This window comes from Somniosus microcephalus, chromosome 16, assembly GCF_052327205.1.
Source record: "Somniosus microcephalus isolate GS21.2 chromosome 16, FLI_Smic_1.0, whole genome shotgun sequence".
In the NCBI taxonomy this organism is placed as follows: Eukaryota; Metazoa; Chordata; class Chondrichthyes; order Squaliformes; family Somniosidae; genus Somniosus; species Somniosus microcephalus.
In genome coordinates, this window is record NC_141002.1 from 105,205,488 (window position 1) to 105,218,136 (window position 12,649).

The 12,649-nt window shown below is 52.2% G+C and overlaps 1 protein-coding gene across 1 annotated transcript in view; it reads left to right on the forward strand.

Annotated features, from left to right (window-relative positions):
- The first annotated feature begins 6,154 nt into the window (after nt 1-6,154).
- LOC147106466 (CD9 antigen-like) overlaps nt 6,155-12,649 on the forward strand; it is a 49,893-nt gene continuing 43,398 nt past the window's right edge. The window contains exon 1 of the mRNA XM_086009667.1: nt 6,155-6,309. Coding sequence (XP_085865793.1) covers nt 6,247-6,309 — 63 coding nt within the window. The 5' untranslated portion in view covers nt 6,155-6,246. The remainder of the gene's footprint in view (nt 6,310-12,649) is intronic.

The window sequence follows — 12,649 nt, forward strand, 5'->3', positions numbered from 1 at the left end:
TAGATTTAAGGTTTTGGGCAAGAGATACAGGGGGATGTGAGGAAAAACTTTTTTACGTAGCGAGTGGTAATGACCTGGAATTCGCTGCCGACGGAAGTGGTGGAAGCGGAGACACTCAGGCCTAGAAATTGGGTTGAGGCGCCAAGTTCGCCTGGGCGCTGGTTTTTGCGCAGCGTTCGAAGCTGTAGCGATCGTCAGAAATTCAGTTGAAGTGCCCCTAAAGGGAGACGGGGCGAGGCTCGAGGCGCTCCGCATCCCTCTTAGGGCGCTGAAACTGAATATCGCAGCGCAACGTGCCGCAGCGCCACACGCTGCGGCACGGCACGCTGTGGTACTACAGGCCTTCCTCCCACTGTTAAGGGGGAGGGGCCTGCAACAGCACGAGCCCCGATCGCGAGTGCCGGCAAATGAGCCCAGCACCAAGGAGAAGTGCCGGGCTCTCGGGAAACAGTCGGCAATGCCGCGGGGGGGGGGGGACCAGGAGGCCGGGGACGGAGGTGCTGGCAGGTGGCCACCGAAAAAGCGGCCGCCCCGCACCTCCACCTTAACTTGCGCCTCTGCCGACGCATCAAGGCCCCGTGAACCGGGCGCGGGTATCGAACGGCGCTACAACGGCGTTCGCTACCAAATATCGTGTTTGGGGCGCGAATGTGGCGCTGCGCACACCGATGATGTCATCGGTGGTGGCGCAGCGCTAATGGCAAACGCCACCATTAACGCCCCTGCTGAATATCGCGGGAGACGCAGCCAGTGGCGCTACAGCCACTGACTGCCTCTTTAGGCGCTAACAGGTGGCGCTACTCACCCAATTTCTCCCCCTCAATGTTTTCAAGGGGAGACTGGATAGGCACTTGAGGGAAATAAACTTGCAGGGCTACGGGGATAGAGCAGGGGAATGGGACCGACTGGATTGCTCTACAGAGAGCTGGCACGGACTCGATGGGCTGAATGGCCTCCTTCTGTGCCGTTATGACTCTACACTAAAGGGGAAAAATTCGGTTTGATTTGCGCCTCCCTAAGAGGGCGCTAAAGGGGCGCAAAGCAACTAGCGCCCGGGCGCGGCGCCGCTAACGCCTCCCGTGAAATTCAGCGGGAGGTTAGAGGCGGCGGTAACCGTTAACGCCCCGCGGTGCTGCGCCTCCGGCGATGACATCATCACCATGCGCAGCAACCCGCTCGTGCCCCGACCACGATCTTCGGTAGCGCCCCCTGACTTACCGCCGGACACTGTGTCCGACGGGGTCAGGGGGGCCGACCTACGGCCGGGGCGGCGTTAATTAAAGGGGAGGTGCTGGCCGCCATTTTTGTTGCTGGCCGCCTGCCAGCACCTGCCCCCGTCCCCGGCCTCCTCTGCAGCCCCCACCACGGGGTGCCGGCTGCGCTCCATGAGCCCGGCACTTCTCTTGACTGCTGGGCTCTTTTGCCGACACTCCAATCCCTGGTGGCCCAGAGTCGCGCTGCACTAGGCCCCTTCCATTTAATAAGGGGAGGAGGGCCTGCAGTACCGTGGCGCGATGTGCCGCAGAGCGTGGCACTGCTGCACGTAATGCCGCGATATTCACTCGCAGCGCCCCAAGAGGGAGGCTGGGTGCTTCCAGTCGTGCCCCGCCTCCCTCTTGGGACGCTACCGGTGAATTTCGGGTGCGGGGGTGCTAACTTTTTCAAGGCGCTAAAAGTAACGCCCCAGTGAAGTTAGCGGCCCAAAGGGGGCGCGACCCAATTTGCCCCCTATGACTCTATGACCCGGCACTGTTATGTCCGGAGTCGCCCGAGGATCTATCCTTGGCCCCCTCCTCTTCCTCACCGACATGCTGCCCCTCGGTGACATTATCCCCAGAGGGGGTGTCAGTTTCCACATGTACCACACCCAGCTCTACCTCTCCACCGCCTCTCTCCACCCTCCCACTGCCTCCGTCTTATCAGACTTCTTGCTTGGCACCTACACATAGTGGTTAGCACTGTTGCCTCACAGCGCCAGGGACCCAGGTTCAAATCCGGCCTCGGGTGACTGTCTGTGTGGAGTTTGCACATTCTCCCCGTGTTTGCGTGGGTTTTCTCCGGGTGCTCCGGTTTCCTCCCACAGTCCAAAGATGTGCGGGTTAGGTTGATTGGCCATGATAAAATTGGCCCTTAGTGTTAGGGGGGATTAAATATGCGGGGTTACGGGGATAGGGCTTGGGTGGGATGGCTGTCGGTGTAGGGACTAGGTGCTAGGGTTTGGATGATCAGCCATGATCTCGTTGAATGGCGGAGCAGGCTCGAAGGGCCGAATGGCCTACTCCTGCTCCTAGTTTCTATGTTTCTATGTTTACACTTGAATCAGCTGCATTTCCTCCAGTTAAACGTTGGGAAGCCTAAAGCCATCATATAGAACAAAAAAGAAAGGTTTGTATTTCTACAGTGCTATTCATGACCTCAGGATGTCCCAAAGCGTTCTACAGCCAATGAAGTACTTTTTGAAGTGTGGTCACTGTTGTATTGTAGGAAACGCGGCAGCTAAAATCGCACACAGCAAGATCCCACAAACAGCAATATGATGATGATCAGATCATCTGTATTTTTTAGTGATGTTGGTACAGGGATAAATACTGGCCAGCACACCGGGGAAAACTCCGCTTCTCTTCCTTGAAATAATGCCATGTGATCTTTTACGTCCTCTTGAGAGGGCAGATGGGGCCTCGGTTTAATGTGTGATCTGAAAAACGGTACCTCCGACAGTGCAGCACTCCCTCAGTACTGCCCCTCCGACAGTGCAGCACTCCCTCAGTACTGCCCCTCCGACAATGCAGCACTTCCTCAGTACTGCCCCTCCGACAGTGCAGCACTCCCTCAGTACTGCCCCTCCGACAGTGCAGCACTCCCTCAGTACTGCCCACCCAACAGTGCAGCACTCCCTCAGTACTGCCCCTCCAACAGTGCAGCACTCCATCAGTACTGCCCCTCCAACAGTGCAGCACTCCCTCAGTACTGCCCCTCCAACAGTGCAGTGCTCCCTCAGTACTGCCCCTCAGACAGTGTGGCGCTCCCTCAGTACTGCCCCTCCGACGGTTCAGCGCTCCCTCAGTACTGCCCCTTCGACGGTGCAGCGCTCCCTCGGTACTGCCCCTCCGACAGTGCAGTGTTCCCTCAGTACTGCCCCTCCGACAGTGCAGCGCTCCCTCAGTACTGCCCCTCCGACAGTGCGGCGCTCCCTTAGTACTGCCCCTCTGACAGTGCGGCGCTCCCTCAGTACTGCCCTTCCGACAGTGCGTCGCTCCCTCAGTACTGCCCCCCGACAGTGTGGCAATCCCTCAGCACTGCCCCTCCGACAGTGCGGCGCTCCTTCAGTATTGCCCCTCCAACACTGCGGCGCTCCCTCAATACAGCCCCTCCAACAGTGCAGCACTGCCTCAGTACTGCCCCTCCAACAGTGCAGCACTCCCTCAGTACTGCACCTCTGACAGTGCATTGCTCCCTCAGTACTGTCCCTCAGACAGTGCGGCGCTCCCTTAGTACTGCCCCTCTGACAGTGCGGCGCTCCCTCAGTACTGCCCCACCGACAGTGCAGTGCTCTCTCAGTGCTGCCCCTCAGACAGTGCGGCGCTCCCTCAGTACTGCCCCTCCGACGGTGCAGCGCTCCCTCAGTACTGCCCCTCCGACAGTGCAGCGCTCCCTCAGTACTGCCCCTCCGACAGTGCAGCGCTCCCTCAGTACTGCCCCTCCGACAGTGCGGCGCTCCGTTAGTACTGCCCCTCCGACAGTGCGGTGCTCCCTCAGTACTGCCCCTCCGACAGTGCAGCACTCCCTCAGTACTGTCTCTCCGACACTGCGGCGCTCCTTCAGCATTGCCCCTCCAACACTGCGGCGCTCCCTCAGTACTGCCCCTCCGACAGTGCGGCGCTCCCTCAGCACTGCCCTTCCGACAGTGCGGCGCTTCCTCAGTACTGCCCGCCGACAGTGCGGCGCTCCCTCAGCACTGCCCCTCTGATAGTGCGGCGCTCCCTCAGTTCTGCCCCTCCGACAGTGCGGTGCTCCCTGAGTACTGCCCCTCCGATAGTGCAGCGCTCCCTCAGTACTGGCCCTTCGACAGTGCAGCGCTCCCTCAGTACTGACCCTTCGACAGTGCAGCGCTCCCTCAGTACTGACCCTCCGACAGTGCAGCACTCCCTCAGTACTGCTCCTCCGACAGTGCAGCGCTCCCTCAGTACCCCCCCCCCCCGATAGTGCGGCGCTCCTCAATACTGACCCTCCGACAGTGCGGCACTCCCTCAGTACTGTCCCTCCGACAGTGCAGCGCTCCCTCAGTGCTGACGCTTCGACAGTGCAGCGCTCCCTCATTACTGACCCTTCGACAGTGCAGCGCTCCCTCAGTACTGACCCTTCGACAGTGCAGCGCTCCCTCAGTACTGACCCTCCGACAGTGCAGCACTCCCTCAGTACTGCCCTCCGACAGTGCGGCGCTCCCTCAGCACTGCCCCTCTGACAGTGCGGCGCTCCCTCAGTACTGCCCCTGCGACAGTGCGACGCTCCCTCAGTACTGCCCCTCCAACAGTGCAGCGCTCCCTCAGTGCTGACGCTTCGACAGTGCAGCGCTCCCTCAGTACTGACCCTTCGACAGTGCAGCGCTCCCTCAGTACTGACCCTTCGACAGTGCAGCGCTCCCTCAGTACTGACCCTTCGACAGTGCAGCGCTCCCTCAGTACTGACCCTCCGACAGTGCGGCGCTCCCTCAGCACTGCCCCTCTGACAATGCGGCGCTCCCTCAATACTGCCCCTCCGACAGTGCGGCGCTCCCTCAGTACTGCCCCTATGACATTGCAGTGCTCCCTCAGCACTGCCCCTCTGACAGTGCGGCGCTCCCTCAGTACTGCCCGTCCGACAGTGTGGCGCTCCCTCAGTACTGCCCCTCCGACAGTGCGGCGCTCCCTCAATACTGCCCCTATGACATTGCAGTGCTCCCTCAGTACTGCCCCTCTGACAGTGTGGCGCTCCCTCAGTACTGCACTGGAGTGTCAGCCTGGATTATGGGCTCAATCTCTGGAGCCGGACTCGAACCCTGACTTGGAGGTGAGAGCTGCCCAATGAGCCAAGGCTGACAACTTGACCGTCCCTGCAAACTCCATTCACTCACCACCGATTCCATCCCCTTCTCCGGCCACTGTCTCAGGCTAAATCAGACTGTTCACAACCTCGGTGTCTTACTTGACCCTGAGCTGACCGTCTGTCCCCATATCCCCTCCGTCACCAGGACCGCCTACATCCACCTCTGTCCCATCACCCCCCTCCCCCCAAATGCTGCTGAAACCCTCCAGTCTCGACTATTCCAATGCTCTGGAATAGGTCCTGGGAGACGAAAGGGAAGTGATCAGAGGGAGGGCGTGCTTGGGATAGAGGGGGGAGTGATTGGGAGGGAGTGGAGGCGATCAGGAGCGGGCCGAGTGGGAGGCGGTGACGGGCTCTCATGGTCCCTTTAAGGATCGCTGGTTAGGCCACATGTGAACCTGGTTTTCCTGAACGCAGATGGCTCCGGCACAGGCTGTGTTCAGGGAAGGCCAATTTTGCAAAGGGGGCCTCAAACCAGGTGTTAGGACCCCTAATTTGCATACAGTGCGTAATGAGTGCGCCATGTTGGATCCTTAGGTTCCCGTTTTTGCGCCTGGAATACGATCGTGGCGCCGTCTAATTTCTAGGCAACAATTTTTCTGCTTAATGCCCCTATATTCCCCCCCGCGCCACCCCCCCCCCCGCCATGTCATCGCAGCTGAGGTTAATGTTCAGTTCCTGGAGACTCCAGGCCAATCCTGCTGGGTTGGGAACTCCAATCCAAGTCCGGGTCGAGAGTCATTCTGGATGATTCCCATCCAATATGGGATTACGTTGGAACAGCTGTTAACTTTTATTAGCTTTTATTTCCCACTCTTGTACATTTGCTCACTTCTAACTCAGCTGCCCAAAAGTATGAAAACATTCAAAAGTAAAAATATCTTAATAAATCTACCAACTAGGATCTAATTTGGTGGACCCTTTACGCTGTTAGCTTTCCGCTTTGTTGGCTGACTCCCACTGTGGAATCTCTGTAATATTTAGGGCTCCTGAGTTTGATTTCACTGAGGAAGTGTCGCCACTTGCAGCGAGTCACAGGGTCGACAGGAAGCCGCCCGCTCTGCTGATTTTATTTAAATACCAGGATGCCACTCACTTTGGGCTGGTTATGTTCTGCATCAAAACAGTGCAGGGTGAAAGGTTTTGCTAAAAGATTCTGTCAGAATGGTGGCAGTTCAGGCACAATGCATCAAATGCTGTCTGATCATCCTCAATCTGCTATTCACAGTAAGTTGGATTTTCTGTCTGTTTTTTTATTGTTTTGTGTGCGTGTCTGTTAAATTGTTTTTTTTAACTATTTTAACAATTTCTGATCTGAATATTGGCCACAATAAGGTCATTGTCGACCCTGGGCTGTATTCGAATCTGTTGGGGTTTATTTTCGGTTTTGTTCATTGTTCGGTTAATAATGTGCCGATATCTATTTCTTCTATCAATTTGCTAATGCTTCATTTCAGCTGGAGTACTGCGTCCAATTCTGCGCACTACACTTTAGGAAGGATGTGACAGCCTTCGAGAGGTTGCAGAATAATTTGTAGGGCTGCAGCGAGAGGGCGGGGGCGTGGGTGAATAGCTCTTGCAGAGAGCCGGCACGGGCTTGATGGGCCAAATGGCCTCCTACTGTGCTGTAACCATTCTATGATTCTTGATCCTATGATTTTGAAATAATCTAAAAGGATCATGCGAAAAGTGTGTTTCTTAAAAGCATTTTTATTGTGTCTTAAAATGGGGATAAAAACAAGGCGATTGCACTGGAGAGGGTGCAGGGGAGATTTACCAGGATGTTGCCTGGGCTGGCGAATTTTAGCTATGAGGAGAGATTAGATAGGCTGGGGTTGTTTTCTTTGGAACAGAGGAGGCTGAGGGGAGACCTAATTGAGGTGTATAAAATTATGAGGGGCCTGGATAGAGTGGATAGGAAGGACCTATTTCCCTTAGCAGAGAGGTCAATAACCAGGGGGCACAGATTTAAAGTAATTGGGAGAAGGATTAGAGGGGAGTTGAGGAGAACTTTTTTCACCCCGAGGGTGGTGGGGGTCTGGAACTCAGTGCCTGAAAGGGTGATCGAGGCAGAAACCCTCATTACATTTAAAAAGTACTTGAATATACACTTGAAGTGCCGTAACCTACAGGGCTACGGACCAAGAGCTGGAGAGTGGGATTAGGCTGGATAGCGCTTCTTCAGCTGGCACAGAAGCGATGGGCCGAATGGCCTCCTTCTGTGCAGTAAATTTCTATGATTCTAATACAAAATATGATGCAACACAGGAAGAGGGAGGGGGAGAGGGTGCTAGTCTAATCTTCAGAGGTTCTCTGGATGTGTTTCTGAATCAAAATACAGATAAAAAGAAAGTCCTGCATTTCTGTAGCGCCTTTCACAATGCCCCAAAGCGCTATTGACAGCCAATGAAGTACCTTTTTGAAGTGTGGTCACTGTTGTAATGTAGAAAACGTGGCAGCGAATTTGCACACAGCACGATCCCACAAACAGCAATGTGATAACGACCAGATCATCTGCATTATTAATGATGTTGATTGAGGGATAAATATTGGCCCAGGACACCGAGGAGCACTCCCCTGCTCTTCTTCAAGACAGTGCCGTGGGATCTTTTACTTCCACCTGAGAGGGCAGACGGGGCCTCGGTTTAAGGTGATTGGCAAAAGAACCAGAGGGGGGATATGAGGAGAATTTTTTTTACACCCTTTGTGTGAAGAAGTGCTTCCTGACATCACCCCTGAACGGCCTGGCTCTAATTTCAAGGTTCTGCCCCCTTGTTCTGGACTCCCCCCACCAGAGGAAATAGTTTCTCTCTCTACCCTATCGAACCCTTTAATCCTCCTAAACACCTCGATTAAATCACCTCTTAATCTTCTAAACTCGAGGGAACACAAGCCCAGTCTGCGCAACCTGTCCTCGGAATTTAACCCTTTTAGCCCCGGTACCATTCCGTTGAATCTGCGCTGCTCCCCCTCCGAGGCCAACATATCCTTCCTGAGGGGCGGGGCCCAGAACTGAACGCGGTCACTCCAGGCAGGGTCTGACCAGAGCTCCGTACAACTGTAACTGTAACTCCCTCACTTTTGTATCCCAGCCCCCGAGGTAAAGACCAACATTCCATTAGCCTTTTTCATTATTTTTTGTACCTGTCCACCAGCTTTTGGTGATTTCTACACTTGGATTTCTAAATCTCTCTGCTCCTCCAATTCCTAGCAGCTCTCCCTTTTAGAAAATATTAATACGACCAAGATGTTAGCAGTCGTTTTATTATTGTGTTATTATTGTAACACTATGGGCTGGATTTTCATTGCGGAGGCGGGTAGGAGGCGGGACTACAACTTTCGGGGTTGTAGTCCCGCCTCCATCGAGTTCTAGCCAACCCACGTGATTTTGACTTGATTGACCTTGTTGAGCCCGCCCAGCGGGTTCAGCAGGCCAATTAAGGGCCATCCGGCAACAGGTGACGTCACAGATTGACATTTCATCTGTCAAGACCTTTTGACAGATGAAATATCAGCGTTTCACAGCTGTTTGAAGCTGTCAAACACTGACAATCTGTACTCCAGGTTAATTCCTTCCTCTCAGGATGATTTAGAGATCTCTCCAGAACAGAAAGCAGAGGCTGCAGATTTTGACAGCTGGCGGCCATTCTGCTTTCTGTGCCGGTGAGATGAGAGACTCCCAAGACCTGAAGGAAGGAAGGCTGTAAAGGTAAGTAAAGGTTAGTAGAACTTCTTTAAACACTTTACACACACCAAACACACTTACCTCTGCACTCATGCACCCATCACTCACCTGAACACCGGACATCTCGACCCCTCCATACCCTTCATCCCGACGGCCCGTCTCGCTAACTTGGCGTGGTTTGGAGCCATCGGGAATCCCACATTTCAACAATAAATATAGGGATTAGGCTAAAAACTGCCTGTTAACTACCTGTTAACAGGCAATTAATTGGCACTAATCCCCTTCCCGCCTCGGGGAGGCGGCTCCCAGCACAGGTCGGGTATCCGCCTCCTTTGAAACTGACATGGAGGCGAGTTGGGGGCGGGATGGGGTCGGGACCCCCGATTTCGGGATTTTAACCCCCCACACGCCGCCAATCCCGCCTCCACGGCCCAATGAAAATCCTGCCCTGTGTGTCTAAATGCTGCATAAAAATGAATTGGGGGCGGGGGGAAGGGGAGGGTGAAAATCTAAAGTTCTCCTGGTCATCCTGATCGTAAAAGCCGACAAATCCTCTGGACCTGATGGCCTACATCCAAGGGTTCTAAGAGGTGGCTGCAGAGATAGTGGATCTATTGGCTGTGATCTTCCAGAATTCCATAGATCCTAGAACGGTCCCCACGGATTGGAAGGAAGTAAATGTAACCCCACTAATTAAGAAAGGAGGGAGAGAGAAAACAGCGAACTACAGACCAGTTAGCCTGACATCAGTAGTAGGGAAAATGCTAGTTAGGGACGTGGTAACAGGACACTTAGAAAATCATATCAGGCCAACATTTGCGATCGGAGGCTTCCTGTGGGCGGACACCTCCGACCTGCAGAATGTCTACGAAAGTACCTGGTGGCCCGGGAGGTACGTAGACTCGTGATCCTGGGCCTCTCCGGGTCCGCGTGGGCAGAGCCCCACGGATCCCAGGGACGCAGGCGGTTCATAGGCGCTCTGGGATCACCTGGGCCGGCCCAACCAATGGAAGAAGGGAATCCCCATTCATACTTTTGACAGTTCTGTACGTACGGAACTGTGATAAGTATGAATGGGGATCACTTAAAAAATACACCAACACATGAAAATAGATTTTTTTTAAATTACATATTTAAAATGAATTAAAATGCCATTTAATTAAATATTTTAAGCAAAAATTTAATTTTTTGGAAAAAAAAGTGAAATGTTTTTACCGGGCTAAAAATAAACGTATCTTTTTGAAGAGTATTTTAAATTTATAAATGTGTGATAAAATTTTATTTTTCTATTTTTTAAAACTCTTATGCTGGTTTTTACCAGGCTAAGAATGTGACAGGCATTCAGCGGGTGGAAGTTGGGCAAATAGCACAACTCTCCGCCCGCAATGTCCCGTCTCCCGGGGATGCGGAGGATCTGTCCAGAGAACTCTGGACAGATCGCAACTGCCGAGTTTTAGTGCATGCGCTTTGCGCGGCTAAAATTGGAACTTGTGCGGCCCCTACGTGCACGTACACACCTCATACGCACCCGTGGGGGTCGCAAAATACGGCCCAACTTAGAAAATAATAATAGGATTGGGCAGAGTCAATACGAATTTATGAAAGGGAAACCATGTTTGACAAATCTTTCAGAGTTTTTTGAGGTTGTAACTCGCAGGATGGATAAGGGGGAACCAGTAGATGTAGTGTATTTGGATTTTCAGAAGCCATTCGATAAGGTTCCACACAAGAGGTTATTAAACAAAATTAGGGCTCATGGGATTGGGGGTAATATACTAGCACGGACTGAGGATTGGTTAACGGACAGAAAACAGAGAGTAGGAATAAACAGGTCATTTTCGGGTTGGCAGGCTGTAACTAGTGGGATACCGCAAGGATCAGTGCTTGGGCCTCAGCTATTCACAATCTACATCAATGGTTTGGATGAAGGGACCAAATGTAATATATCCAAGTTTGCTGATGATACAAAGCTGGGTGGGAATGTAAGTTGTGAGGAGGATGCAAGGAGCCTGCAAAGGGATATAGACAGGCTGAGTGGGCAAGAACATGGCAAATGGAATATAATGTGGAGAAATGTGAAGTTATTCACTTCGGTAGGAAAAATAGAAAAGCAAAGTATTTTTTAAATGGTGAGAGATTGGGAAATGTTGGTTTCAGAGGGACCTCGGTGTCCTTGTACACGAATCACTGACAGTTAACATGCGGGTACAGCAAGTAATTAGGAAAGCAAATGGTATGTTGGCCTTTATTACAAGAGGATTTGAGTATAAGAGTAAAGACGTCTTACTGTAATTATATCCCAGAGAGCTGTGGAAGCTGCAACATTAAATAAATTTAAAACGGAGATAGACAGTTTCCTAGCAGATACGGGAATTAGGGGTTACGGGGAGAGGGCAGGGAAGTGGACGTGAGTCTAGATTCGGATCAGTCATGATCCTATTGAATGGCGGAGCAGGCCCGATGGGCTGTATGGCCTACTCCTGCTCCTACTTCTTATGTTCTTATGTTCTTATAGGGCCCTGGTGAGACCACACCTGGAGTATTGTGTACAGTTTTGGTCTCCTTACCTAAGGAAGGATATACTTGCCATAGAGGGAGTGCAACGAAGGTTCACCAGACTGGTTCCTGGGATGGGGGGATTGTCCTATGAGGAGAGATTGAGTAGACTAGGCCTATAATCTCTAGAGTTTAGAAGAATGAGAGGTGATCTCATTGAAACATACAAATTCTTAAGGGGTTTGACAGGGTAGATGCAGGGAGGATGTTTCCCCTGGCTGGGGAGTCTAGAACCAGGGGTCACAGTCTCAGAATAAGGGGTCGGCCATTTAGGACTGAGATGAGGAGAAATTTCTTCACTCAGAGGTTGGTGAATCTTTGGAATTCTCTACCCCAGAGGGCTGTGGAGGCTCAGTCGTTGAGTATATTTAAGGCTGAGATCAATAGATTTTTGGATATTCAGGGAATCAAGGGATATGGGGATAATGCAGGAAAGTGGAGTTGAGGTTGAAGATCAGCCATAATCTTATTGAATGGCGGAGCAGGTTCGAGGGGCCGAATGGTCTACTCCTGCTCCTAATTCTTATGTTCTTATGTCTTCTGTAACTTCAGGCAAGAATTGCGGAAACACTGAATGAACAGCGTATATGAGGTCTCACCGTTTTTCTGACTTGTCCATAGCTCGTCCTCCGAACTTCTGGCAGACAATCAGAAGAACTGATGTGGAAATTCATGGCCAAAGAGCTATAAAATTAATTTTCTTAGTGTCTTTTTCCTTCCTTTTCTTTGTTGTCGCTTTGTGTTTTCTTGATGATCAATTTTGCTCTGTACTTTCTCGTTTACTTGGTTCTGCACGTATCCGTTTCACACTGCTTTGGCCAACCTACCAGTCACAGTGCTTAATGTGCACCTCTGATTGGCTGAAAACTAGCTTCATAGTCAATGTTTTCAGCCAATCAGGAGATTGATTAGTAAAGTCTGACCTGAGCACAGCAATAGGCAACTTGGCTGACTGCAGGAATGAAGCATTTTTTGTTCTTGGGTTGTGGGCATCGCCGACAAGGTTATAATTTATTGGCTGTCGGCTGGGGCTCAGTGGGCAGCACTCTCGCCTCTGAGTCAGAAGGTCGTGGGTTCAAGGTCCACTCCAGAGACTGGAGCATGTAATCTAGGCTGACCCTCCAGCGCAGTGCCGAGGGAGGGCTGCACTGTCAGTGGTGCCGTCTTTTGGATGAGACCTTAAACCACGGTCCTATGATACTATTTTGAAGAAGAGATGGGGAGTTCTCCCCAGTGTCCTGGGCCAATACTTATCCCTCAATCAACATCGTTAAAAAACAGATGATCTGGTCATTGCCACATTGCTGCTTGTGGGAGCTTGCTGTG